The sequence below is a fragment of the Haliaeetus leucocephalus genome, unplaced genomic scaffold, assembly GCF_000737465.1.
Source record: "Haliaeetus leucocephalus isolate CR32 unplaced genomic scaffold, Haliaeetus_leucocephalus-4.0 Scaffold428, whole genome shotgun sequence".
Taxonomy (NCBI): Eukaryota; Metazoa; Chordata; class Aves; order Accipitriformes; family Accipitridae; genus Haliaeetus; species Haliaeetus leucocephalus.
The window spans coordinates 1,722,486-1,747,740 of NW_010972864.1; the positions used below are offsets into that span (position 1 = coordinate 1,722,486).

Consider the following 25,255-nt stretch of genomic DNA (forward strand, 5'->3'; position numbering starts at 1 on the left):
TGTGAGTTGGTGCAGAGACAGGTTGTATGGAAAATAATGGAAGGGGAAAGTGGAGAAGTGAGCATTTCAGAATATTGCAAAACTGGCCATTACAGGGGCAGAGCTCTGCTTTTCTGAACCAATTTGCTCAAGACTAATAAGAATGAAGACAACAACCACTGCATAGCTCTGTAGCTTACTGTGTGTGTTCGAATGCACTGTTAATACGTATTGACAGAAAATCATTGATCAGCTCCTGTTAGACCAAGTTTAATGGATGAAATCATCAGTCCAGCACACTAAGCGAGTAGAGACATCTTAGAGAGTCCCTTATTTTTCACTTTTTTTTCTTTTTTCTTTTTTTTGCTGGCAGGGGCTGCTCAGAGCAAAGAGTTTGTCTTCCCACCCAGCAAGGAGCCAGCTTTTGTCACAATCCCAGGAAAAAGCTCCACAGAGCCTTTCTCACTGGTTCCAGGCACGTGGACTGTCAGTATAATGGCAGAGGAAGTCCTCTTGGTAAGAAAACAATTGAGGAAAACAAGCGCTTGAGGGCTGTCATGATAGCATTGCTCTGGAGTTATTTGCCGGGAAGAACCCTGCAAGCAATTGAAATTCAGCACTAGTGAAAAGAGTACAGCAGCAGAATATCATTATGAAAATTTACAGTTCTGCCTCTTCTTTCTTTTTTTTTTCCTCTCTGACTTTCACCTGCTCTAATTTTCCTTGTGCTTACAGACTTTAAGTCTATCCGGAATCTGTAATTTCAAAGGATAAAGTAATAGTAACATACAGCACAATTGGTTGAGCATAAATGCCCACAGAAATTCATCATTCTTATGTATCAGATGTCATATCTAAAGCTTGGTTCTGCCACAGATGATCAAGGCCTTAGTTTCTTGACAAAGATTCTTCAGAAAAGTATTATAAGATGGGCTACATGATTAGCAGGTCATTTTCTAAATGTTTTTATCCTCCCATCATTACTGTCCTTTCACTCGCTGAAAAACTGAAAAAATTTCTGACAGCAGTTCTGAGAAATTGCTATAAAAAGAAAAATTGTTTGAGGTGATCATTTATGAAAAACCTTAAACATGTATGATCACAAAGACAGCATACTGAAATTCACATGTATATTGTATAGGGTTAACAAGTAGACAGTGTCTTTAGTCATTAAGCCTGGGGCTCTGTTAAATTTATGGAATACCACTTAAAATGTTACTAAAGAGCTTGCAAACATATTTCTTGCTGAAAGTGACAGTACTTATCGTGCCTGTTTTTTTTACTAATACCTTTGAAAAGGAATTTATTAATGATCTTAGCCCAGCAAGTAGGCAAGGCAGAGAAAAAATATACCAGCTTTTGAAGCACAGCTTAAGAGATTACATGGAATATTTTTATAAAGTCGCCTGGGATACATGAATCTCCCTTGTGGAGTCACGCACAGTTGAGTTGTGTGCATGTGGATTGCGCTTCTGGGTGAAAACTGCACCCAGCTGGCTCTCTGTTACCAAGCTGGGGGGGGGCCTCCTTTATGAGCCCTCTCTTGTACAACACGTGATGGGAGAGTGGCTTCAGAGCTTCCCTGCTTGCAGGGCAGCTGCCTTGATCCCGTTTCTAGGAAGGTGTAAGTAGAGTTAGGGAGACCTATTCTGATGTTATTGGCCCATGTAACAACAAAAAAGTCGACATCTTGCAGATATCCTCTGTAAAAATTATTTATGTGATTGGTTTTGTTCATTGCTACATTGTGAAAGTCTAGAGATGTTCCTTTTGTAATTTTCTGCATGGTCTTGCATTTGTTGTATTCTTTGTTCTTAGGATTATTTGGTGCTGTTACCTAGTGATTACTACGAAGCATCCATCTTGCAGATACAAGTTACAGAGCCTTGCACCTATTCAGGACGTGCTTCAACAGAGCAGTCAGTATATATGCTACAGAATAAACCAGTGCCTTGGATTATTTTATTATTATCCTGCTGCACGTGAAACCAATAATAATCCTGTGTTTTGTTTGGGGTTTTTTTTTGTGTGTAAGCTGCTTGCTCTATCAGCATTTGCCACTGGGCAGATTTTCCTGTGTCCTTGGTTCAGAGGCAGTGTACTTCAGACATGGGGGAGAATACAGAAGACTATCTGTGCGACAGCCAACTCCCGATCAACCAGTGATGACCCATATCAGTGGAAGAGAGGTCAGATTCCTGCCTGCTAATTGCAGTCCCATCTGCACTGTTGACTATAAACCTACTGGACTAAAATGCTTGCAGATTTACAGCTCAGGATTTGCAGATCTGTAATGCATCCCTAAAACAGACTCTGCATCAAGCTCTGCATTCTGTACAGAACTGTGTAAACAGATCAGTGTAGGCAGATTTATAGCTGTGACTAGAGTGGATATTTCACTCTGATAGAAGTATTTTATTAAATAAAAATCCTTTTGCTTTAGGCATACTGGCTTGTTCAGCATACTGTTTAATTGCAGCAGAAATGGCATAATGGTTTGTCAGCAGAAATGGTGTACATGGCATCACTCTAATCTTTTTTCTTAAATAGCTAAACTTAGGTAAAATATTTGCTTTACTAAAAACAAGCGGAAGCAATTATACCACTGCTGTAGGTGCATTGAAAGAGAAACATATGTTTTATGAAAAGCTATACTAGAAGTGTTTGGTAAAAATAAGGTATTTTATCAAGTACATGATAATTACATGAAAAATGATTATGCCATCTGTTACTGTGCTTGGATATTGCTTTTAAAAATACCAAGTGCAACAAGAATATTTACATGCCACAGGCCCTGGTGCTTCATCACTGATGCATGTGCAAAACTTTACTGGTATGAATAATTGCAGTGAAGTCAAGAGGGCTGTTGACACAATTATTTACAGGTTTAAGTGTTCACAGCCTAAGGAAATATTGAGAAAAAAACAGTTTAAATTTGAAAATAATTATATAACCAACTGTAGCAAAAACCTCTGTAACCACAGCACTTTCCATACAACTACTTTGAAGTATTTTGCATCAAATATTGTGTTAACCAATTTGTGCAGATAAACTAAAAGAAAAACTTGATGCTTTAGGAAGCGGCATTGGCTGTTTGCTGGAGAAGATGCTTTCACTCTTTGTAGGGAATCGATACACAGCACTGCTGTAGTAGGAATTGTGGTCCTGGAAATATTTTTTTCAGTGGAAAAGTAGACTCCATTTGCATATGTTATTAAAGATAGCTCAGAGATGACAGTGACAATTTTTTAGTATTATTAAAATTTCCTCACTGGTATGTTCTACCAGGAAGAAGAGAGTTAATAATATACTCATTTCTATGCTTATTTTACAGCCTGCTTAGAACTGTTATAATGGCAGCTGCTTCTTGAACCTGGTTGACTCTTATTAGTGGACAAAGTGATATTTATAGGCATTGCTTCCATTCTGCTGGATGTCTTTTGCTGAGACATTACAGGATTGGCCCTGGACTAATGCTGACCGGTTGGCTTAAAGGGCAGGAAAAGGGAGCTTCCTGCAAGAAAGGGAGTGAAAAATCTAACGGCTTTTTTCTTTTTCAATGATCTTGATCTAGGTCAATTTACAGATGACCATAAATGTTCCTCAAGTTGGTCGCTATGTTCTGATTTTTGAATATGCCAATGAAGAGGATCGGTTACACACTGCCGAGGTAATAATACATAGCCCTGGACCTGTCACTGAAGGCAGAGTGAGAATATATAGTTGTAAATACAGGTAAGAATTTCTGAAGTAATCACTACATAATTAAATAAGCATTTGGGATATAATTATACTTTTTATGTATTAGAATCCATTTTGCTATGTAGATTGTTTGAATTTCAGCATGATTTAAAAGCAAGTACATGATTCTGTGGGTATTGTACAGATTTTTAATTCTCGCTGTGCAGTCAGCTCATTCAATACTGCTACTGCTTCAGTGAACTGTTTTCCTATACAAAGCGTAACTTTTTTTATATACATTCAAAAATCCTTATAAACTATTAGTCTCCAAGTCTAGTTGAAGAGCATCACTGTTGGCTGTAGATGCCTGCACTATTTTTATTTAGTTAAAAGCATGTCCAAGGGCTTTGACTGTAAAAAATGTAGCAGCCAGTTTTACAGAGCATTCCCACTGTTTCCAATAAGATCTGCTGAAGCAGAAGCATAAAGGTCTCTGAAGTTCTGAGTGTAGCCATCCTCTGGCTGTTAGGCTGTAGGCAACGTCTTCAGCCGAATGCTTCTTTATCCTTCTTGATTACTGAGGTAACTGCAGATGTTTCTGCACAAGAGATTTTGTCTGTCCTGAGTGAGATTGTCTTTAACACTTGAGCATTTCAGCTTATGACTCAAGTAAGGGTTGTGATCCTGCAGATGTTTGTGCCCCTGGCAGAGCCTACCCAGTGCCAGGGGACTACAGACATGCATCCCTTTTTCCTGTGAGCCAAGAGTTTGGCAGACTGGAGGCTTAGCAATATGCAGGATGAAATTGCCCAGTAAGAAAAATCATTTTCATTAGCATGTTTCTGATACAGAGCAGAGCTGTGTGGAGCAGTGACCTTGTCAGGTTATTGCTGGGGAAAGCTCTTATTTTAGCCTGTTATGTAACACTTTGAGCCCCAAACTACTTGCTATAAATCTTCCACTTTATTGCTTTTTTTTTTCCCCAAACACATTTTATGGGCTAATTTTGAACATACTTGTTTGTTCATATGATAGATTAAGAACTTGCTAATGAAAATACAAAGAAAGTCCTTGCTACTTTAATGTAGCAATACAGTAAATCCCTTATGAGGCCATTCTGCATGAAGCTAATGGTCAAATTGCAAGTAAGTTGCTGTGTCATCTTTCCTAAGCAGGAAGCTAAAAGTCTCTTCTCTTAAAAAATAAATCAAGAAATTACATAGTGGTACATGCAGATAAGAGTGACTTGTAGAATCAGGAAGACATTGTGCCAGGCATTCTTACAGCTCTATGAGCTTGATTATTCCCAATAAAACATTGTAAGCAAATAAAACATTGCAAGCTTCCAGCGAATCACCAATAAGGGACCTATATTTCTCTGGTCTTAAAAGTCCTTAGCCCTGAGCTGACCTTATTTGTGAGCTGTGCTCTAAACAAGAGTGAAACTTCCACATTCTCCAATTCAAAGAGGAGAAATAGAGAAGCAGTTGTATGGTGATTACAGCTTCTCACCCACAGCATGCTGGCTGGCCTAGCTGAGCAGGAGTGCAGAGAAAGAAAAGAAATTAGAGCCATATATGACTTCTCTTTAGCAAAAGGAAACTTTTGTTACTTTTGGCAAGTTGCAGGGGTCATGCTCCCTGAACAAGGCAGAGTTCAAAGGCTTTAGCAAGACTCTTCTTAGTATGTGTTTGTCTTTACCAAAGATGCACAGCCAATCGATGGTAGTCAGTAAGCAGCAAACCTACCTTTTTTCACTTGTATTGAGGAGTATCTCAGTGTACAGAATAGCTTCCTAAAATCAAGGTCTGCCCAACTGCCATTGTGTGGGTGAGAGCTGCTGATCCACACCATCAACGGCGCGTGGCAGTAGTGGAAAGCAGCAGCTGGTGCGTGCTGGCCCCTCAAGGACTATGGCCCAGGCACAGAATATTAGTTACACGCCATGTTACACAGCTTGGAAACCTCTGCAGATGGCACATATGTGTATCTGTCTGTTCACATCCTGCTTAAAGCAGTAGCTCAAATGGAGATCTGAGCTGAGGTCTGGAGGTTTGGGCTCCGGGTAGGTCAGCCCACAAAGGACAAGCGGTGTTTTGTATGTGGTAGGTACATCCTTTGTCTCACTAGTGAGGATACTGCACCTTCACCAGTGGCCAAAGGCAGTTGTTACAATCCAGCAGGACGGCTAGGCACCAGTGGTGAGGCTAGCCAAAAGCTAGGCAGCTGAGCTAGGCAGTAACCTAAACAACCCAGCAATGCCAGCAGGCTCATTTTTAATCCTGCTTTCTGTCTCAGTTTCCTTTGTCGCAGCGTTGTAGTTGACGATAGGAATCGCGTTGCTGTCTATGACCTTCTAGCAGATACAAAGATAGATCTTAAGGCATCATCAAGTAATTTTCTTCTGGTAAGTTTTTGTTTTCTTTTCCATTTTTTAATACTTGTTCCTGAGTGGGTAAAGAGAGATACCTTTCTCCCTATGTTCATGTGCTGTATGGTAATGTTTGAAATGATGTATATTAGATGCTTGAAGACGTTTTTTTATATATACTCAGAGAATACTGAGGCAAACTTGATCAGTTTCAAAGATAAACAGAAATTCGCCTTTCTTGGCGAGGGTTTTTCCGACTCTCTTGTGCTTTATTTCAGTTCTCATTTCTCTTCTGCATGTAAACTTTAAATGAAAAATCTTCTGGTATCTTTTTTACTTCATCATTATTTTTTTTCCTTATCTTTCACTTTTTTAAAATCCTCAAAACCCATGTGGGAGTTTCCTGGGTCTTTTACAAAATTCAGCTAATAAATGTGTTCATTTCAGGTAATAAATGCATTCATTAGTCATACAACTTTTAAATACTTTGACTAAAAAGCATTTACTGCCCTCTTTTGGCCACACCAGGAATACATTTTTCTGGACACTGAATTTTCTTCTATGCTGTTTCTGTTTTCCATTTTAGAAACACAAGATGAGTTACACGGTTGGTTAAAATCTATAGTTGAAACCCAGCTATAAACATAGAGTAGTTTCGGGAACTGTTAGAATTAACAACTGATATATGCTTTCTTCATTTCATGAGGCAGTGTTCAGTGTGAACAAATATCATTTAAATTGTCTGTTAGCTCCCTGCAGCAACTGCTGTGCTAACAAGATCCATATCCAAAAGACGTTGATATTATTAATCTGTATCTCCACATGTGGAAGTCTCTTGTGCTAAAAATCTCTGTATTTTTATTTCTAAATTCTAGTTTTCATTCTCTGAATAACTTGCTGCAAGATAAATTTCAATATTCTCCTGAGATACAGGAAATATATCCCCATGTTAAATGTAAAAACTGCACTTAGCAAAAGATTGGAAGAAGGGCGAAAAGAAGAGCTTCTGGACACTAATCATGGAGTCAATGGCAGCAGCTTTGGAGTTAAAGAAAGACCCTTGTGTGACCCCCTGTCATGTAGACCAGAGAGGCAAAGGGGAACCATCCCCAAAGCTGGAGTTCAGAAATCTGGTCTAAATAAAGGGGAAATGGGGTTCTTGAGGTCAGCTTTCAAGAGAGGCTCTTACAACCTGATAGTCTTTATCTCACACTGATGCATACAAGCTGTCTAAACCCAGACTGTGTTTCACACTAACTTTTTAGCCGCTCACAAAGTGCAGTTCAAAGCTTCAGAGTCTACCCTCATTCTGCTGCAATGGGCTGGAGCCCTGTGGGTCATTACATGCAGGGCAGGCACAATGTTTGCTGCCCAGGAAGAGGGACTTCTCTAGCACTCTGCCTTCTAGCTTATAAAGGGTTTCTAGTTCCTGCGCGCTACTGCTAAAACACAAGCTGAGCTCCCTTAGGACCGGCTTCTAAACTGAATCACTTTGCACATTAATGAATTCTCCCTGTGCAATTTTTGTTCATATTAATACATGATGCTAGTTATCTTACTGCTTATCAGGCATTTTTATCTCCTTTTCAAGGAGTTCATGCACAAGTTTTGTAAACTGCACTTAGGTATTTTGTAAGTGCAGGTAATATTTTTTTATTAGTGCAAACTGTTGTATCTACCCATAAGCTTTCCCTTGTGTTCTTACCACCACGGTTATAGCAGGACTACCACAGTTTCATTTGCTCGTGTCTAGTTTTAGTTTAAAAAAAAAAAAAAAAAATCATATGCGGTCTCATTGGCTTTTAAAATGAGTTCTGAATCTACTGCGAATAATCCTGGTGTCACTGAAACTCACTCCTACAGACTTTGTGTGAGCAAGTGTTCATGCTTGCATTTCAGAAGGTCTAGGAATTCCCCCAGTGTCCAAAAGTCTCTAACACCACAGGTGAGGGCTTTTCCCTCCCACTTCTGCATGCTCCTTGCCTAGCTTCTGACCCCACAAGCTGGTCTTCTGTCATTCCCATTGCCATACATACACTTATGTTTTAATTTATTTAACATCTGAACAGCCAACATTCCCCTGAGAAGGACAGAAAAATGCTATTCGACACTGAGGCATTCAGTTGCAGGCAGGTAAGGAGATCCAAAATCTTGTGGGAAGTCCATGACAGAACATGGCTTTGGGCTTAAGTCTCCCCATTCTAAAATTAGGCTTCATCCTTCCCGTTCTGGCCTGGCCCTGTTATTTACAATATTAATTGTTAATTGTGCCTTGTGCTTCTTTTTCAGCACAAGGTTTGTATTATATCAGCTGAAGAATTTTCTCCCGAATATGTGGATCCTAAAGTACAGTGCATAGCTGCTTACAGGAGTACCCGTGATGGAAGGTAACTTGTTTGGTTTTATCTTTCATATTTTCTGAAGAAGACCTTGAAAGGCAGACTAAATAGGATTTTAATTCTTTTGAATGAACCTTTGCTTAGTGACTCACAGGTGATTTGTAGGCCATTTTTGCAAACTAGTATTTGTAAAAAAGCTAGTGTTAATCTAGGCAGTCTTTGTGCAGGATTTTCTTAATACTAGCTTCTTCCTGGCCCATCTGAGCTACTGGGTGCTGATGCATTAGAAAACATGCATCTTTGACATGTCATCCGGTATGATAGGTGTTCAAGCTGGAGAAACATTGATGCTTCAGTGGCCTGAAATGCTTACTGCTTCATCTGGAGTTTCGTTCTGAATGTTACTGCTTGAACTGTTCCAAAATGGCTTGAATTTATCATTAGGTAGGGGATGTGACTGCGCTTTCAGGCACAAATCCACCAGCTCAACTTGGCAGCATCAAAATACTCAATGCGTAAACCCCTGGTTCACAAACAAGCCCTTCCCTTGTCCATCTCATCATGGGGCCCCTATGGTAGGTGTGCCCTCAGCATTCACCCTGCTCAGCAACACCAGGTGGTCCTTCTCCTCCATTGTACTTGTATAGGACTAGTAATTAGAGCGCTCGAGTACAGCTTGGTTGACCCAGGTTGACGGCTTGTCCTGCGAAGATCTGAACCTGAACTTTCACTTCCCAAGTGGTCAGTTTTGGGTTCTGCAGAGCACTTGCTCTGTCCTGTTGAAACTCTTCCCCTTTCCATATGCTTTATTCATTGGGCCATAGAGGAACTATCACTGCAGCTTCCAAATTAGGGAGCCCCACATTTCAGTTCCTGTTGCGCTCCCCAGGATGTCCCTCGTGATGCTACTCCTCAGGCTTGCTTCCTACTGATCTGGCAATGGCAAGGGCCTCAAAGTAAAAGTAAATGTCATTTGCAAGACTTCAGAGGCAGAAAGAGTTGGTGACTAGGTCTAACAGTTTTCCAGACGGTAGCTTCTAATATAAATGGTTGAATTGAAATAGAAAGCAGAAAAATCTGGATAGTAAATTGGATAAAAGCATGTGACTGTACTTGGCATCCAAGCATGCATCACATTGAATCACAGCTTTAATTCTCCTGCTCAGAGTGTAACAATTGAGAGCAGCTTTCTAAGACTGAAGGTACTTGTCCTTGGACCAAAGGTATTTTGCATTTTGCATTGAAAAATTCCCATTTTCATATTTTGCATTGAAAATTCCCATATTCTGAGTAAAACAGGGGAAAGAGGATGGGAGAAAACCATGGTTTAAAGTAAAGCTAATGTAGAAGTTTGTACCTTTTACTTTGGTTTTGTGTTGGTTGTTTTTTTAATCTCTTGTTACGTTTGCATAGTTTACTGTATGTTTATGTTCTGTTATTAAGACCATTATCTGGTAGCATTCTTGCTTTCCTGAAAGTGTTTAGTGTTCACCAAGTTGAAAGATGCAGAGTCTTGGCTCAGTTTAACAGTATTATAAACGGATGCTGCATGTGATTTCCCACACAGGCCTGGCAAACACATCTCAATCCTTGCCCTGAAACATACTTGCCATTTCAGTTCTGGGCCTGTCTTGAGCAAAGATTAATCATTGTCTGTTGAGTACTTACAAGAAGTGAACAAAGACTAGCAGGAAACCCCCCAAAACATTTTCTCCTGCAGTCTTGGAAAATACTTCTCTCAGTCAAGTTTTTCAGAATTAAATATACCAAGGAAGAAATAGTTGAACACAGCAGTGCATGAATAAGGATGCTTTCAAGGAGCACTGTTATTTATTTTGGCTCAAATTCTACAAATATTTGAGTGTATACTTTCTAAGTACTTAAGTAGTCCCATTGACTTCAGTGGGAGAACTTGCATGTTTAAAGGATACACCCATGTAAATATTTGTAGAACTGAGAATTCAATATTAGTACAGATTCTGGTGAATGTAACTAACTGGATTAACTAAAATTTATTTAAAATTTTAACACTCTTGATTCCCTTAGGTTTCATCTTCCTTAGCAAACTCTTTCCATTGAAACTGTTCAGGTTATGGAAATTTTGAGTGAATAAAATCAGTTGATGCACATTTTCCCCTTTGTGAGTTAAAATCATACCTCTTGTTTTCATTTACTTTCTGATCATTTACATAGAATCCAAAGAGTAACAGGGATTACTATTGCATTATTAATTGTAATACAGTGTAATATATTGAGTTCTGTGAGTCAACTGCTTTTTCTTTTATGATGCTTAAGAAATTCTCATGGCCCCAAGAGTAATTACTATAATTCTGTCTTTAGTGCAACATGCATTCCCTCAGTGTATGAAACTCCACCGGCAGCTTTGGTATTGGATGCATTCAAGGATGGGAAAATTTCCGAAGTACGGAGAAATATACTCAGTGATCCACTGAGTGCCCCTTTACCTTCTGACTCAGTTGACAGAGTCACCTTGACACCATTACAGGTATCTCATATTTTGAAAACTTTGTTAGATGTGCTTGGCATGCAAACAGATAGGAGCATGCAGTTATAATGCCGTATTCTTTGAAGATAGTTTACTTGCCGAGAGATGCTAAACTCCCTCTCTTTCATTGCAGGTAGGTGGCACAGAGCAGAGCTCATAAACGCAAGAATATTTCATGAAACAAATATACTATCAGAGCTGTTCTTGTTTCTGCAGAACCAGATCACCTTGAGTGGCAGAGTGCCCCGCTTGGGCAGATACGTATTTGTGGTACACTTTTATCAGTCCGCACACCCGGTGTTCCCCGTGCAAATGCGTGTGGATGCAGGACATGTGTGGTCAGGTAAGCATCTGAATTTCATCTAGTTTCCTTTCTCAGCATGTTGGCACATGGAGCATTTTTTGGCATTATGTTTTTTCTTCTAGGTTCCTTCAATGCTTCATTCTGCCCTCATACGTCTGGCTGTCGGGATCAGGTGATTGCAGAAAACAGAATTGAGCTTGACATTTCTGAACCTGAGGTCTCTGTTACAGTGATGATACCTGATGAAAGAATGCTAGTTCTGGTATGTTTATTACATGAATGTACTTGGAAATGTTACCCTCAGTTTCACCATTCATTTAGAGATAGATGCAAAGATGAAAGCCAAAAAGAAAGAATTTATCCTTTAATGTTGTGTTTCACATTTTTAGGATCTTGTGCACTGCTTCTGTTTTATTTTAAATTTTTAAGATACTATACACTGCTTATAGCATCAAAACTCTGGGGGGAAGATAAGTATATTTTCCTATTTTCTTTCAGTTAAAATGTTACAGATTTTGAGAAAATCCAGAACACATAATGAAGCAACGTTTAAATATATAAATACCTTGGCTTGTGTCTTTTGCTTTTCTCTGAAATGTACAATTTAGCTTTCTTGTTGTTTCAAGGAAAATGTCTTAGTTGTTCCAGCAGACACCTACAGTTACAAAATTCTTGACAAAAAGACAGTGGACAAGTCATTTGATTTTATCAGCCAATGTGGACGAAACAGTTTTTATATTGAGTAAGCATCACTTTCTAAAAAACTGAATGTCGACAAGAAGCTGGGAATTAATATTACTTTTACTCTGTATTAAAGACATATGTATAAAGTCCCCATCATTATGCTACATTACAATGCTTTTAATGGCTTATGCTGGCCCATTAAATTTCCGTGAGTCATTTTTCCATGACTTTCTATTGTAAATGAATTGTAAAGGTAGAGCTTTATTGCTCACCATACAAAAGAGGAAAATCTGTGTCATCTTTCTGTCTTTGGTATTTCCATCTTTGGTATTTGGTATTTTGCTTGGCATGTCTGAACTGATATAACTAATATACGCACTTTCTTTGAAAAAAATCTCTTACCTGCCTGTTCAAAGCCATTCACCACTACCTTAATTAAAGTACATCCTTGCATGTGTACTGATGCCATCCTTATGTCAAAGAACTGTTTGAAAGACAGGACCCTAATTTACTGAACCGCTGCAAAGCACGCTAATAACAATTCCCAAGTGCCAGTACTTACATGATTTATATTTCAATTTAAATAGCCCAGAAGGATCATCAGCCTTCTGTAAGGACTCTGTAAGGTCACTAGTGGCTTTCTACAACAACGGAGCCCTGCCATGTAATTGCCATAGCGCAGGTGCCACAAGCCCTACTTGCAGCCCCCTGGGAGGACAGTGTATTTGCAGACCTAATGTCATCGGTCGTCAGTGCAGCCGATGCCGAAGTGGCTACTATGGATTCCCATTCTGCAAGTGTAAGTATATGCTTGGACTTGTTCAGCACCTGGCCCGACCTTTTATTTAATTCTCATTAATTACTGCATAGGTACCGCAGCCTCACTTTTCTTTATAGGGCATGATCCTATGAGAAGCTAGTTGACCCACCTCAGATTTAGCATAGCATAACTTTCAGTTTAAGGCAGAAGTAACCCCATTCCTTTAAAGCACATGTAGTTCACAATGAAGCGTGCCTTTGCATGTGTTGTCTGATCAGGCATATTAGGCCTACAGTTAAACTGGTTAAAATTCATATTGCCACTCTTTCAGTCAAATGGATTTTTCTGTGCTGACTGCTAAATCATTTCCAAGTTATTACTGTTTTATCCCAGTTTACACCTTCAAGATTTTCCATAGATAATCAGAGACATAACATTCTTAATTCCTCATATTCTGATGTTCTTCTTAATTACATCAACAGATTTATAGATTATACCAACAGTCCTCGGCTGCCTTCCCAGGTATTATGTTCGATGTTTATAAATGTTGCTTCATATAAGTGGTGCCCTTAACACCAAAACTTTGTCACTTAATCCTTGGCAGTTTGGGGAAGTGATTAATAATGCCTGTAGTGAAGTTAAGCAACCAATTTGTGGAAAAGAGCCAGGCACTAAAGCTACGCTTTGAAACTACTATTACAGTCACATAGTTGGTTTCCATGACCCTGAGCTTAAAATTAGTGAAAGAGAGAAAAGAATCATGTCCTTCATACATAAAGGTTGTGCGTGTTTGTTTTGTATGCAAGCTCAATAGGAGTTGATCATTGTAAGTTGAGCTGTGATTGATTTGTGGAACATTTTCTTCGACCTAGTATGCAACTGTGGGCAGCGTCTTTGTGACGACATGACTGGTAAATGCATTTGCCCTCCACGAACTGTGAAACCAAAATGTGAAGTGTGCCAGAAGCATTACTTCAGCTATCACCCTCTTGCTGGCTGTGAGAGCTGCAACTGTTCAGAAAGAGGAGTCGTTAATGTGGCAAGCCCAGAATGTGAAAAAACCAACGGGCAATGCAAGTAAGTTTGGGTTAGGTGCATTATAAACAGTGCACAAGTGGTTTGCTTCACCATTCTTTTCAGGTGTTTGGAGGAGATGTGGGAAACTTTGATGATGGTGAATAAGGGTTTAAACAGTGCTTGGCACTAGTGGTGACTCAGCTGTTTCAGGGACACCTGCAGTGTGGAAACTTGTTTTTTGCGCAGGTAGCTAATGGTGGGATTTGAGATTCCTGGACTTGCATTCTGTTTGCCAGTGGCTTGCCATGTCACTCATGGTAAGTCACCAAATCTCTGTCCAGCTCATATGACTTATCCAATGGCAGTTAGTAGCAGACTGCAGGTCAGAGCTCCTGACTTCTGGGCACGTACATCATTTGTAATGGTGTACATTATTTCCCAAATTCTTAAAACTTTGCAGTTGACCTTCTACAGGCTGATGTCTGGATTTAAGTCTAATGATGTTTTTAAGTACTGTAAAGCTTGAATGTTTGCAATGAATTTTGAGAAACTTTGATGATAGGTGTTGTATGTATGGAAAATATGGTTCAGTTGGAGCCATAGGTGATAATTGCCCTTAAAATTATGCCTTCTGTATGACATATGCTTATTTTTCTGTAAGTCAGCATGCTGAGACGAGAATAAATTCTTCAGTTTTCTCTTACTTACATCCTCTAAAATAGGTATAGCATACAGCCACAACCATAGAGAATGATCTTAAATTCAGATGCTGTCATATCAGTATAGTTGAACATTTCTATTATATCCTTGGGGAGATCGAGTCCTTAAATAGCAAGTACAAATACTTGATAGCCAGTAGGTTGTGTAAGGCCAGGATTAATTCACTTTGATTGGTTTGGCTACTTTAGGGTCCTAACAAAGAGAAATTTGTCCTTCCTGCTCTGCCATTAAGCCTGTAAATATAATAGAGAGCACTAATTTTCAGAGAATGCTCATATTATTTCCTGAATTTAAATTCTTTTCCTAAGTCTTTCCTTTCCATATGAAGTGAATAATTGTCTTATCCCAAGAGCAAAACAGGAGTCTGTTTTCATATTTAGAAGCTGATGTTCAGGGTTAAAATGTAGCATATTGCGTATCTCCTGATGCACTCTCAATCTGATTAGTCTCTGCTTTCATTTTCCCCATACAATACAAAATAAAATCAAAATAAATACTATGCAAAAATAAAAAGGGCTTAGCACATTTCTACTTGACTAAAATTGACGATAATTTTCGCAGAAATAGTCACATTTTTTCATTTCAGTGAAAAGCTGTATTGCCTGATTATAATGGTGATATTTTTCATGTGCAGCCTAATTGGAAATATCAAAAAAATGACAGCAAAATTTGACATTTAGCAAATACTTTTGGAGTGATTGCTCAAGTATATAGCTCACTACTACATTCTGATTAATACTTTTCCTTCTGTGGATTACATGAGGTTCAAAGTCTCCATCCAGCTCCAGTTATTTGTGCATTGGGTTAATGCATTCAGAGAGACTCTGAGAACCTTGCCCATTGTTTTGTGAATTGAGTAATTGCTTTCATATATTAACATGAAGTGCAGTCTACCTTGTCCACTTACTGTAACTGTTTATTTCCACTAAATTCATAGTGTTAATGCACATATGAATTTGGTGCTGAGAGCCAAAAGAGACTCCACCAACTTGCTGAGACTTTTAAAAATTATCCTATTACAACTGAAATGTAGAGATGTGGATGGTGGCGGTGGCGGTGGCAGACACTCTTTATCAATGGATCCTTACTCTCTTGAAACCTGCTTTGGGCAGGTACAGACATTTTACCAGCACAGACAGGAGGAAGAGGGATCATCAGACCTACATTTTCACTAGTTTTATTGGACTGTGCAAGTTTGTTGTAAAGGTAGGATGAAGTAGCTGCTGCCCTGGAAAGATGTTCTCTCTTATCCTAAGCCTTGTTCATAGCCTGGTGTTGGTTTTTGCATCTGCTGTACCTCACCTAAACAAATTCACGGCATTCAGCCTTCACTATGCACAAGTGGATTATATCCTTTGTGAACAGTTGTAAACTAACTCAAGCCTTGTGGCAGATTAAAATCTCCGTAATTATTCATATGCCTGGGATTCTCCACCTTTTTGCTAGCAGGTGAGTGCCCTGAGTAATGCCCAGACACATCCTCCAGCTATAAATCTTCTTCCAGCTCTGCCTGCCTGTGTGCAACATCCATGTTTCACACCTTGGTGTATAGAGAGTAGTTCTGCACTGCAAGCACTGAATAGCTGCAGAACTCTAATTCTGTTGTGAGCATTTATCTCCTTCAAAATCAGATCCATTCCTGATCAGTTCCATGACCATTTAGAACGTCTCACCATTCAAATCTGAGAACAATACTAACCTGCTGCTGTTTCTCGGTGGAAATCCTAAAGTTGTGTCATAGCCATGCAATCACTTCAAAGATCTACCTGCTTTTTGTTTTAATTTTCCCTTCCTCGCTGCATTCCTGCCTCCCCTGTTGACTCCCTCCTCTGTGTTTGTTTGCTGATAAAGATGCAAACCAGGAATAAAAGGACGGCGGTGTGATCAGTGTGCTCCTGGTACTTACGGTTTCCCAAACTGCATGCCGTGTAACTGTAGCAGAGATGGAACAGAACCAGATGTTTGCGATCCCCAGACAGGAATTTGTCTCTGCAAGGTCAGATAAATCAAATTACTTCTGCATTCACAAGCATCGTTTGCACATCAGTGACTATTTTGTATTTAACGGGGTGAATGAAGTGAGTTTATCATTAAGTTTTCAGTAAAAATTAAATGCAGCTGTACAAAACCATCACACCTTGCAGTAGGTGCACAGATTATCATGGTAGCAGTTAAATGCCATTTTTTAATGAGTTCAATGTTTGTCAGTTGTTCAGGCGGTCTTAGGCTTTGAAGGATGTTACAGAGCTTCAGAGTAGTTGTCCGTGGATTCACTGAGGCAGTCTGTACCCTGCACAGATCTACTTTATGCATCTGTATCTTGGCTTTTGGATGTTAACCAGGTCCCATGCTTTTTTTAGCCATATTATGTCAGTTGACATTTCACCACATCATTATATCCAGGAAATCTTCTTTTGTTCTGATCTGCATAATTAAATGTGATAAATGTGAACTTTCACAAGTGACCTTTTATATTGTAGGTTTGGAAAAGCCAGCAGGAGGGTTTTGGCAAGGAAGTTACCAGCTGTCTCTGACTAATATTTATTACTCAGTGGTTCACTTTATAAACTAGAAAGACAGCTTGTAACTAAGATAGTCTCCAAGAAGTCACTTTTATTTGCATTTGGAATATGTGTATCCAGATAATCACACGTTTTCGTTCACGTTTCCATACATTTAAGTAAATATTCTTTCAGAAGATTTGTTTTATGTGCAGGAGGTTTTGGGGGCCTCACCGAAACCAAAAGGAAGGCGCTGAGATTTCTTTCAACTATGCCTTAACAGGAGAATGTTGAAGGTGCAGAATGTGATACTTGCCGACCAGGATCCTTTTATCTGGACCCTTCTAATCCCAGGGGATGCACCTCTTGCTTTTGTTTTGGGGCAACCAGCAACTGTCGCAGCACAACTCATCGCAGAACCAAGGTGTATCCAACAGTTTTTTTCTTTGGTATCGTGAACCTACATTTATTCCATTAAGGAAATGCCAGATTTCTTCCAAAATAAAAAATACATTTTATTAGTTTCTAAGAATGAGAAATATTCTGCAAGCAATACTGCGGATTTAGTGCAGCCTTGTTAAGATTTAAGTGTAGTCTGAAAGTGCCTTTCAGCAGAAATGGCCCTTTTCACCTGTTTGTTTACAAATCACTAGTTGGACTGAAGTTGAGCTGGCCTTCTATTGCTTTATCTTCAGACACTAGTTCATCATTAAAGTCAATGGTATCCTTCAAGATGCTTTGATAAGCAGATGTGTCATTTTACATGTCTATATCATAGATGGATTTTGAGACCTAAGAAGTGTGTGACAGATTCTACAGAGATTGTAAAAATTGTCTTTTTTCCCTCCCTGTAAAAAAGACAGAACATCAAGTGTGAGAGAAGGAGAAGATAGATTTTTAGTAGCATAAATGGATGATAAGATGGCTGAAGATTGAAAAAAAGGCAACTGCCTGAAACAATGCAAGAGAAAGAAAAGAGAGAAGCAGAGTCCTAGAATGACGGATGAGGAGTTTAGTTTAGTCTTAGACATAGACTAGATGCAGTCTGGATTGTGGCACTTCACTGTTTACAAGCAAAGGGTGAAAATCTGGCCTCAGTGAAGTCAGTAGCAAGCTTCCATTTGCTTTAGGAAAATTTGCTCTGGTGATTACTTGTCCTCACCAAAGACTGTTTTTGAAAACATGTCTATCTTTTTGTTTTATTGCTCTGCCCAGCCAAGGGCAACCCACCACAGAACTGTTCTGGTACATATGCATTATGCTTTCTTTCCCCCAGCATAATGATAAATAACAGGATGTATGGTCTTTCATGAAACAACAGCCATGAACATAAAATGTGCATTAAAGAGCCAGAGTATTAGGCTACATTGCCTGCCTCTCCAAAATATCCCGCCATGCCCCGTCCCTCCCAGTTAACCTATCACAACAGGTCTGCACTCTTTATTTTACATTAGTGTCCTTGGTTTGGTTTTGGAACAGACTTAAAAAAGCACCTCCAAACTATATCCTTGGGTTTGTGTAGACAATTCCTAGTCAACTCCAGAAGAGTTGTGTCTTCATGTGATTGAAGATAGAATTCAGTCTGCAGGTGACAAACCTAATGCCCACATCCCAAGTAGCTTTGGCACATCTGTCCCACTTATGCTCTCTTTTGAGGTCCTTGCAACATCCATTGTGCAAAGACTTTAGGGTGGCTCTGAAGGGGTTGAATTTCATGCTAAGGGAATTATAGAGGGTAAACAATTTCTCCTCATTACTTGGTGCTGGTAAAGTTTAATAACGGATGAGACAAGCTTTTGTTTCCTTTATGTATTTTCATTAGTTTGTGGACATGAGGAACTGGCGCTTGGAGGCAGTGGATGAATATATTGACATTCCAGTCAGTTTCAATCCAGTCAGTAATAGTGTAGTGGCTGATGTTCAAGAATTGCCTGCTTCAGTGCACAGTCTATACTGGAAAGCACCGCCGTCTTACCTGGGTGAGAAGGTAAATGACACCTAACAACTCATCTGTTTTAATAACGTATTCATTTTTTTGCCAGCATTGTTGATAAAAGAGTCTCACTGTTTTTCTTAGATATGTTTCTCTTCTTTCCTCATCAGATTCTTATCTCTCTTACCTGTCATGCCAGGAATCACAACATTTTACTATTGAGTATGGTGTTAAAATTATAACCAATAACACAGAATTAATCATCTTGGTGCCAGGGAGGTCTTTATGTGAACAGCACGGTCAGGAGCTATGGTTCAGGGAGCTTTTCTGAAAAGCTGCTTTTCTGAAACCCAGCACATGTAGAGCTTGCCAATGTGCCCGAGTATCCTTTAGACTCCCTAGACTATCTCCTGGGCAGATTTCCAAAAGAATAAAAGGTGATGACGTGCTCAGTGGCATGCAAAACCCCCAACCTTTTGCTTTCGATACATTGCTTGGAAAGAGCAACGCCTGGTTTTCTAACCTTTGTGTTCTTTGAACTGTTTGCTGCTCTTTCTGCTCATGCATGGGAGTAATCTTTTGCTGACGGTTAATACCTATCAGCATTTCAGCCTGGGGATCACACTGACGAGGGGGACTTTGCTAGCGGTGACTTGCAGGCCCAGAGCCCCAGGTTCTCCTTGTTTGAAACTCTGACAGTGTTGATAGTTGCTAGCCACCTGTAGGACATACAGGCTTTTCAGATGCAATCCTACTGTCGCACAAGTGAAAACAAGTGGGATAGACACCACAGCATTAAAGATGGTACAATTTTTGAAGTTCCTCTTAGTCCTCATTTTAAAGATTAGAGCAGTGTTTTTCAACCTGCTCTCCTATGTTCAGAGGTATGTATCTTTCAGTTGACCAACACATTTAGTTAGGTTATTTTTTCTTGATGTTATAGAGGTTCTTGTTTCAATGTCTACAAATTGTTTTTCAAAGAAACTTCACGTTAAAGCATACATTATCTACTACAGTATTAAACCAAGAGGACTTTTGTTGTTCCCATAACACAATATAAAGCAGGCAATAACCCTTTTTATTTACATGGACAACACTGTAAATAAAATAGTTCTATTTTTGGACCTGCTTTTACTGTACACTGTGTATATTTTAGCACAGGCAATACTGCAGTAGTGACACCCCCCTCCCCCCCAAATACTATCTTGCTGCTAGTTTTACAAGCTCATAAATTTACCAGTTATTCATGTAACTGTATTTTGAAAATATCAGGTTTTGATCTACTTCCAGTGATACCACCTCTTTTGGAAAATGTGGACAAGATCACTCCAGGCATTTTTCAGTATGATGAGGGTATAAATAATGTTTTCCATTATCTTAAACTTTTTAACTAGTTCCACTGGAACATTAATATTTAGCAGAGTATATTTTCGTTCCTCTCTCTATCTTTTGTTTACAAAGTTAAAAGGCAATCAAATGTAAAATCTATAGCAGCACAGAAGCTAACATTGAGAAATTCACATCACTTTGTTCCCATTTTCTGCTCTTTTGTATTTTAACATTCTATTTAACAGACCACTCAATGTTAGAAAATAAATACTGTACATATAGAATACAGAGGGTAGTTTATAACACCAGTATTTTCCCATATATTTGAAAAAAAAAATATTCACACAGGGCTGTTTTGGTTGTGTTGGCAAAATATAGCCGATGTTCCAAATGATGCTTTTGAAAATGCAGTTGGCTAAAGATAACAGCATTAATTACGGCCCTGTGATCAAAGTAACAAATTTAGTACTGAGATGTCTGCTTTTTGTTTGTAATTCATCAAGATATATGGAAAGGAGTAGATTGAAGGCTGGTGCTTACCTGCAGAACACCAAAACCTGACAAAGCAGTTCTTCTTCCCATGTCAAAACCAAGCATAAGCTATAAAGGCAAACAGCAAGGGGTGCAAAACAAAACTGTATATCTGTGGCAAAACACCTGATTTCCCCTAGTACCCACAAAACTTCCTTCTAGGCTCTTCTTCGAACAAAAACTGTCTAGGCTGCACTTGGAGCTTCCTTTCCTCCCAGTTTGTTTTGAACTGAGTCACTCGTACACAACTCAGGGAAGCTGTTTGTCAGATGATTCAAACATACTGGCCTAAGTCTTTCTTCTGGACAGCAGCGTATGTGATTTGTTGGGTCTGAGGCTGCCTGTGGTTACCTGTAGTTGAGCCAAGTGTGGTTGCAGCTCAACCTACAGCAACGGTCTGTTTACAACAGAGCTGATAGCAGCTATCAGTAGAAGTCCTGTCCTCCCGAAGGTGGGGCAAAGATTTCCTAATAAGATTCGTGTTTGTAATAAGTTTAGAAAATGCTGGCCTATGAAAGCCACCTTTAAACATGCTTAGTCTGACTTTTCCTTTTTATCCATGGCTGTTCATGGGGTTCATTACCAGTGTCATTGTCAGTCTGACGCCTGCTCTTGATGAGCCAAATCTGTTCTGCAGAGTCTGGGGAAGAACAAAATTTATGTGAATATGTAATTTTTCCATGACACAGATGCTGTGATCCCAGGTATGAAAAAAAACCCCAAACCCGATGCAGGTACGCAGAGAACAGTAACGGGTACTGCTCAAAAAGTGTTGTCAGATACACAAAGTAAACAAAATAAAAAGTAATTTCTTCCATGCAACACATATTTTCATATTTGGTCTAACGAACGAAGAGTAAATATACTATTTACAGTGCTGGAAGACAGGGTAAACTTGAATACAAAGTTATATTAATATCAAGCAATGGTGCAGTAAAGTATCTCTGGTCTTGTGCATTTTATTATAGCTTTCTTCATATGGTGGCTTCCTTAGTTACCAAGTGAAATCTTTTGGCTTACCTAGTGAGGGCATGGTTCTTCTGGATAAGAGACCTGATATACAACTAACAGTAAGTTTTGAAATATCTTTTTTTTCTTTCAAGCAATAACAAAACCGTGATTTTTTTTCTGTTACCTGACAGCAATGGCAAATTTTGTTCCTATAGTGTGCTTAACTTTTACAGCAACTTGCTGCATTTCTATGAAAGTGATTTTAGTGCATTTTGCTCAAAGCCATCAATACAGCTATCTCTGTTGCCAAAGTAACATATTATTAAGCATAACTGACTTGAGAGCAAATAAAAAGATAAAACAGAATTTTCTCTGTAAAATACACCTGTGGAAAAAAAATTAATTAATGCCTTGTACACTTGTCAACAAGTATGGCCTTGACTCTGCAAAATATGTCCTGTGTTCATTGTGTAATTTATCTCATTTTCTGTGAGAATTTTCTTCAGCATACAATTAAGCATAATTATAAGGCTTCAAGGGACAGGAGTAAAAATTCATTTTAGGTTAACAGTTTTTTAATTTAACCACTTTTGGGCCAAAATTTGAGTCTTTTACAGTTTGTTGAAACTCCCAAGAGGGTGGTCTTTTTTTCTTCAGACCATCAGAAATATTAATTTAGTATTATAGGATTCTCATTGGGAAATATGCCTCATGAAGTGCTACAGTAGTATCCAAAGTTGTTTGTGCACCAGGATGTCAGGTCAAAGAGTGTTCCTCAGTTAGTCTTATTCCCCTTCTCATGCCAGCCACAAATTTTGAAGGCAAGCTCTAATGATGATATCGGGAGGCAGCACCTTTTCTAACATGAAGGTGGGGCAGCAAAGAAGAGTGTTTGAAAATGCAAAAACGTTTTTACTCAAAAGTAATAACTAGTTCCTGTGAGAACTGGTCAGCATTAATTTAATTCTCTTGGTGGTTTATTTGAAAGCAAGGTTGTTAATAGGCAAAAGCACTGAAAACCTTGCTGACACTAGAGCACAGTGCTTGCTATACCACTTTGCTGACAAAACGACATATGGTTTTCCTAGTATTACTTAAGTTTTTATCCCCCAAAGAACAGAATTAACGTGCTTCAAATTTTATTGCATCTGAACGCTTTACCATAAAAAGTACTGAAATGGCAATGTTATATCCTCATTCTCACATAGGGCCAGCAAATGAAAGTTGTTTATATGGATCCCAACAACCCACTGCCAGACCGTCAATATTATGGCCGTGTACAGCTAGTTGAGGTAAGAAATGATAATGGAGTGGCCTTCCCTTTTCTTCCCAGTGGTATGTAAAAATATGCAGGTAGTATGTGCAGAAATGCCAAATACTTGATAATGTTAATAAATATAAACTTAAATACTGTAGACCTTTAAATATAAACATTTTTTTCTCTCTACTGCCACACTGAACCTAGGTTCATGTTACCTAATTTTAGCACCCTTAAGTTAGGCATCTTGTCCAATCTAGCCCTTAGCACTCCCTCTGGGGCCAGTGGAGTAATACTGAACTAGTCATCAATGGAAGATGATTCATCACAGCCCCAGACTGTACTTAATAGGGATGGAATGAACTGTTATCTGTTTTCCTTGGTGTCTAGGTACCTAGTTTAGAACCGGTGTCCAACATTAAGGCAGGTGAAGTTAGCAGGTATTATTCCTACCTTAAATCTGTGATCAGAAGGTCAAACTGGGTTATTTGCGTCTCATGTATAGGCAACAAAGATAATGTTTCTTCATGCCAGATTCCATTTTCAGTAATGCTGTGTCTATTAGTAGCAAGACAGCACGTGAAGGCAGCCCTCAAAGATTAGATTTGTAGGACTTTGCTTACTCTTAAAAATAAAAGCATTTTCCCCCACCCTTTTATGGTTCGGTGGGTGATCCCTCAAAGAAATTTGGATGACTGAAGAAGAACCTGTATGCTTCTTCACTTTTTGATACCTCAAAGCCATATGTACCTTGCAAAGTACAGGGTACTTCCCTTTTTGTGCTCATTATTCCTTTTCCCACCTATCCTCTGTCTACATTCATTATATTTATTTTCCAGACCTCTATTTCACCCACACCAGTTGGCACGATAGAGGTCTGTTCCATGGAGGTTTTTCTCCCTTTTTCTGTCATCCTGTCTTCTTTGCAGATACTCTTTTTAAGAAGCTGCGCGGCTGTGCTCATTTTGTACCCTTAATGTGCAGGGAAACTTCAGGCATGCCAGCAGCAATAACCTTGTATCCAGAGAAGAACTGATGATAATCCTGTCTAGACTAGATGGCTTATACATCAGAGGCCTTTACTTCACGGAGACTCAGCGATTAACCCTTGGTGAGGTTGGGCTGGAAGAAGCCACCAGCGCAGGAAGCGGCAGCATTGCATACAGTGTAGAGACATGCTCCTGCCCTCCGGAGTATGCTGGTGACTCATGTCAGGTAGGAAGCGTTTGCCTCCATGCTGTACCATTATGTTCTGTCTTGCCTACAGCTATATGTACTGGTTTAGTTAGAGGAACAGGCTAGTTATTAAAGTAATTAAACGTGCTTCTTGTACACATGTGCACTTTCAATGGGTCAAATACTTTCACTGTCTAAGAAGCACTGCAGGGTTATTCAACTTGTGATTGCTTTTGTGGAGATGTGAACATCATTTTACATGTGTAAGGCACTATAATGAGGGATTCTTCTGTGATGCCCTGTGAGAGGCTGAATAACCTTGGTCGATACTTACTTTAATGGAGGGAAGGTCAGAATTTACTTGATCAAAGTCTGTGAGACCCTACACAATGGAGAAGATTCCTGGTGTTCCTTATTTTAGTAGGATCCAAGGGAATTAACCTGAACCTAGATAATTCTGGATACTTTCCTGGTTTTATAGGAAAATGTTTGAAAGCTGAAATTAACATATTTGCAAAAATATTTGGAGATATTTTTATGAAAGATAATGTAAACATTGCAAAGTAATACTGTTACCTGAAGAATGGTGAAATCCTAGCCGCAGTTGTATATCCTGTCTCTGATGCTGTTCCTGTAGCTGCAGTTCTTTTGGTTGTCACTTTGCTTAGCTTAGAGCTTGATTGTTCCCATGTGTAATCACCCAAGGCAGTAGAATGAAGTACTGGAGAGAGAAGCGGTGTACAGAGTGCACAAAATATGAGGAATTTTCTCTCAGAAAATAATTGAGGGTTACCATAAAGCAGCAATTGCTGTATTAACCTTGCAAATGTTTCTGAAATGAGAATGTAAGAATAATATCTAGACTGGAGCAGCTGCAGAGAGACTGAACAAAACATTTATGGCTGGCTTATGTCTCGTGTGCATCCACTGCTCAGGGCAGTTGTTCATCATCTGTCGAATACCATTTTGGAAATTTTTCTAGAAACTTATTTTTCCACACATTTGATGTTCTGGGCCACACACAAATTGATGAGCACTGACTGAAATTCTTACTGCCACCCCATTGCTTACTGCCGTGATAAACTAAGCTGCTGTGGTTTTTTATATAACCTCCTGGAAATACATAGCCAAAGGAAGTGATCAAGACACTCACCTGGGTAGTTCATAAGCCCTGTGTGTTTATGCAGCATTACTCAGGCAGTGATTTACTGCTCT

General features: G+C 39.2%; 1 protein-coding gene across 1 annotated transcript in view; it reads left to right on the forward strand.

The window, feature by feature from the left end:
• Positions 1-25,255, forward strand: part of LAMA3 (laminin, alpha 3) — a 120,241-nt gene that overhangs the window by 54,086 nt on the left and 40,900 nt on the right. The window contains exons 22-39 of the mRNA XM_010574408.1: positions 353-495; positions 1,798-1,898; positions 2,015-2,168; positions 3,554-3,714; positions 5,959-6,067; positions 8,321-8,418; positions 10,711-10,876; positions 11,093-11,219; positions 11,303-11,442; positions 11,807-11,922; positions 12,452-12,663; positions 13,497-13,701; positions 16,213-16,357; positions 17,146-17,286; positions 18,685-18,849; positions 21,624-21,725; positions 22,815-22,898; positions 23,849-24,079. Of these exons, the coding sequence (XP_010572710.1) occupies positions 353-495; positions 1,798-1,898; positions 2,015-2,168; positions 3,554-3,714; positions 5,959-6,067; positions 8,321-8,418; positions 10,711-10,876; positions 11,093-11,219; positions 11,303-11,442; positions 11,807-11,922; positions 12,452-12,663; positions 13,497-13,701; positions 16,213-16,357; positions 17,146-17,286; positions 18,685-18,849; positions 21,624-21,725; positions 22,815-22,898; positions 23,849-24,079 (2,600 nt within the window). The remainder of the gene's footprint in view (positions 1-352; positions 496-1,797; positions 1,899-2,014; positions 2,169-3,553; positions 3,715-5,958; positions 6,068-8,320; positions 8,419-10,710; positions 10,877-11,092; positions 11,220-11,302; positions 11,443-11,806; positions 11,923-12,451; positions 12,664-13,496; positions 13,702-16,212; positions 16,358-17,145; positions 17,287-18,684; positions 18,850-21,623; positions 21,726-22,814; positions 22,899-23,848; positions 24,080-25,255) is intronic.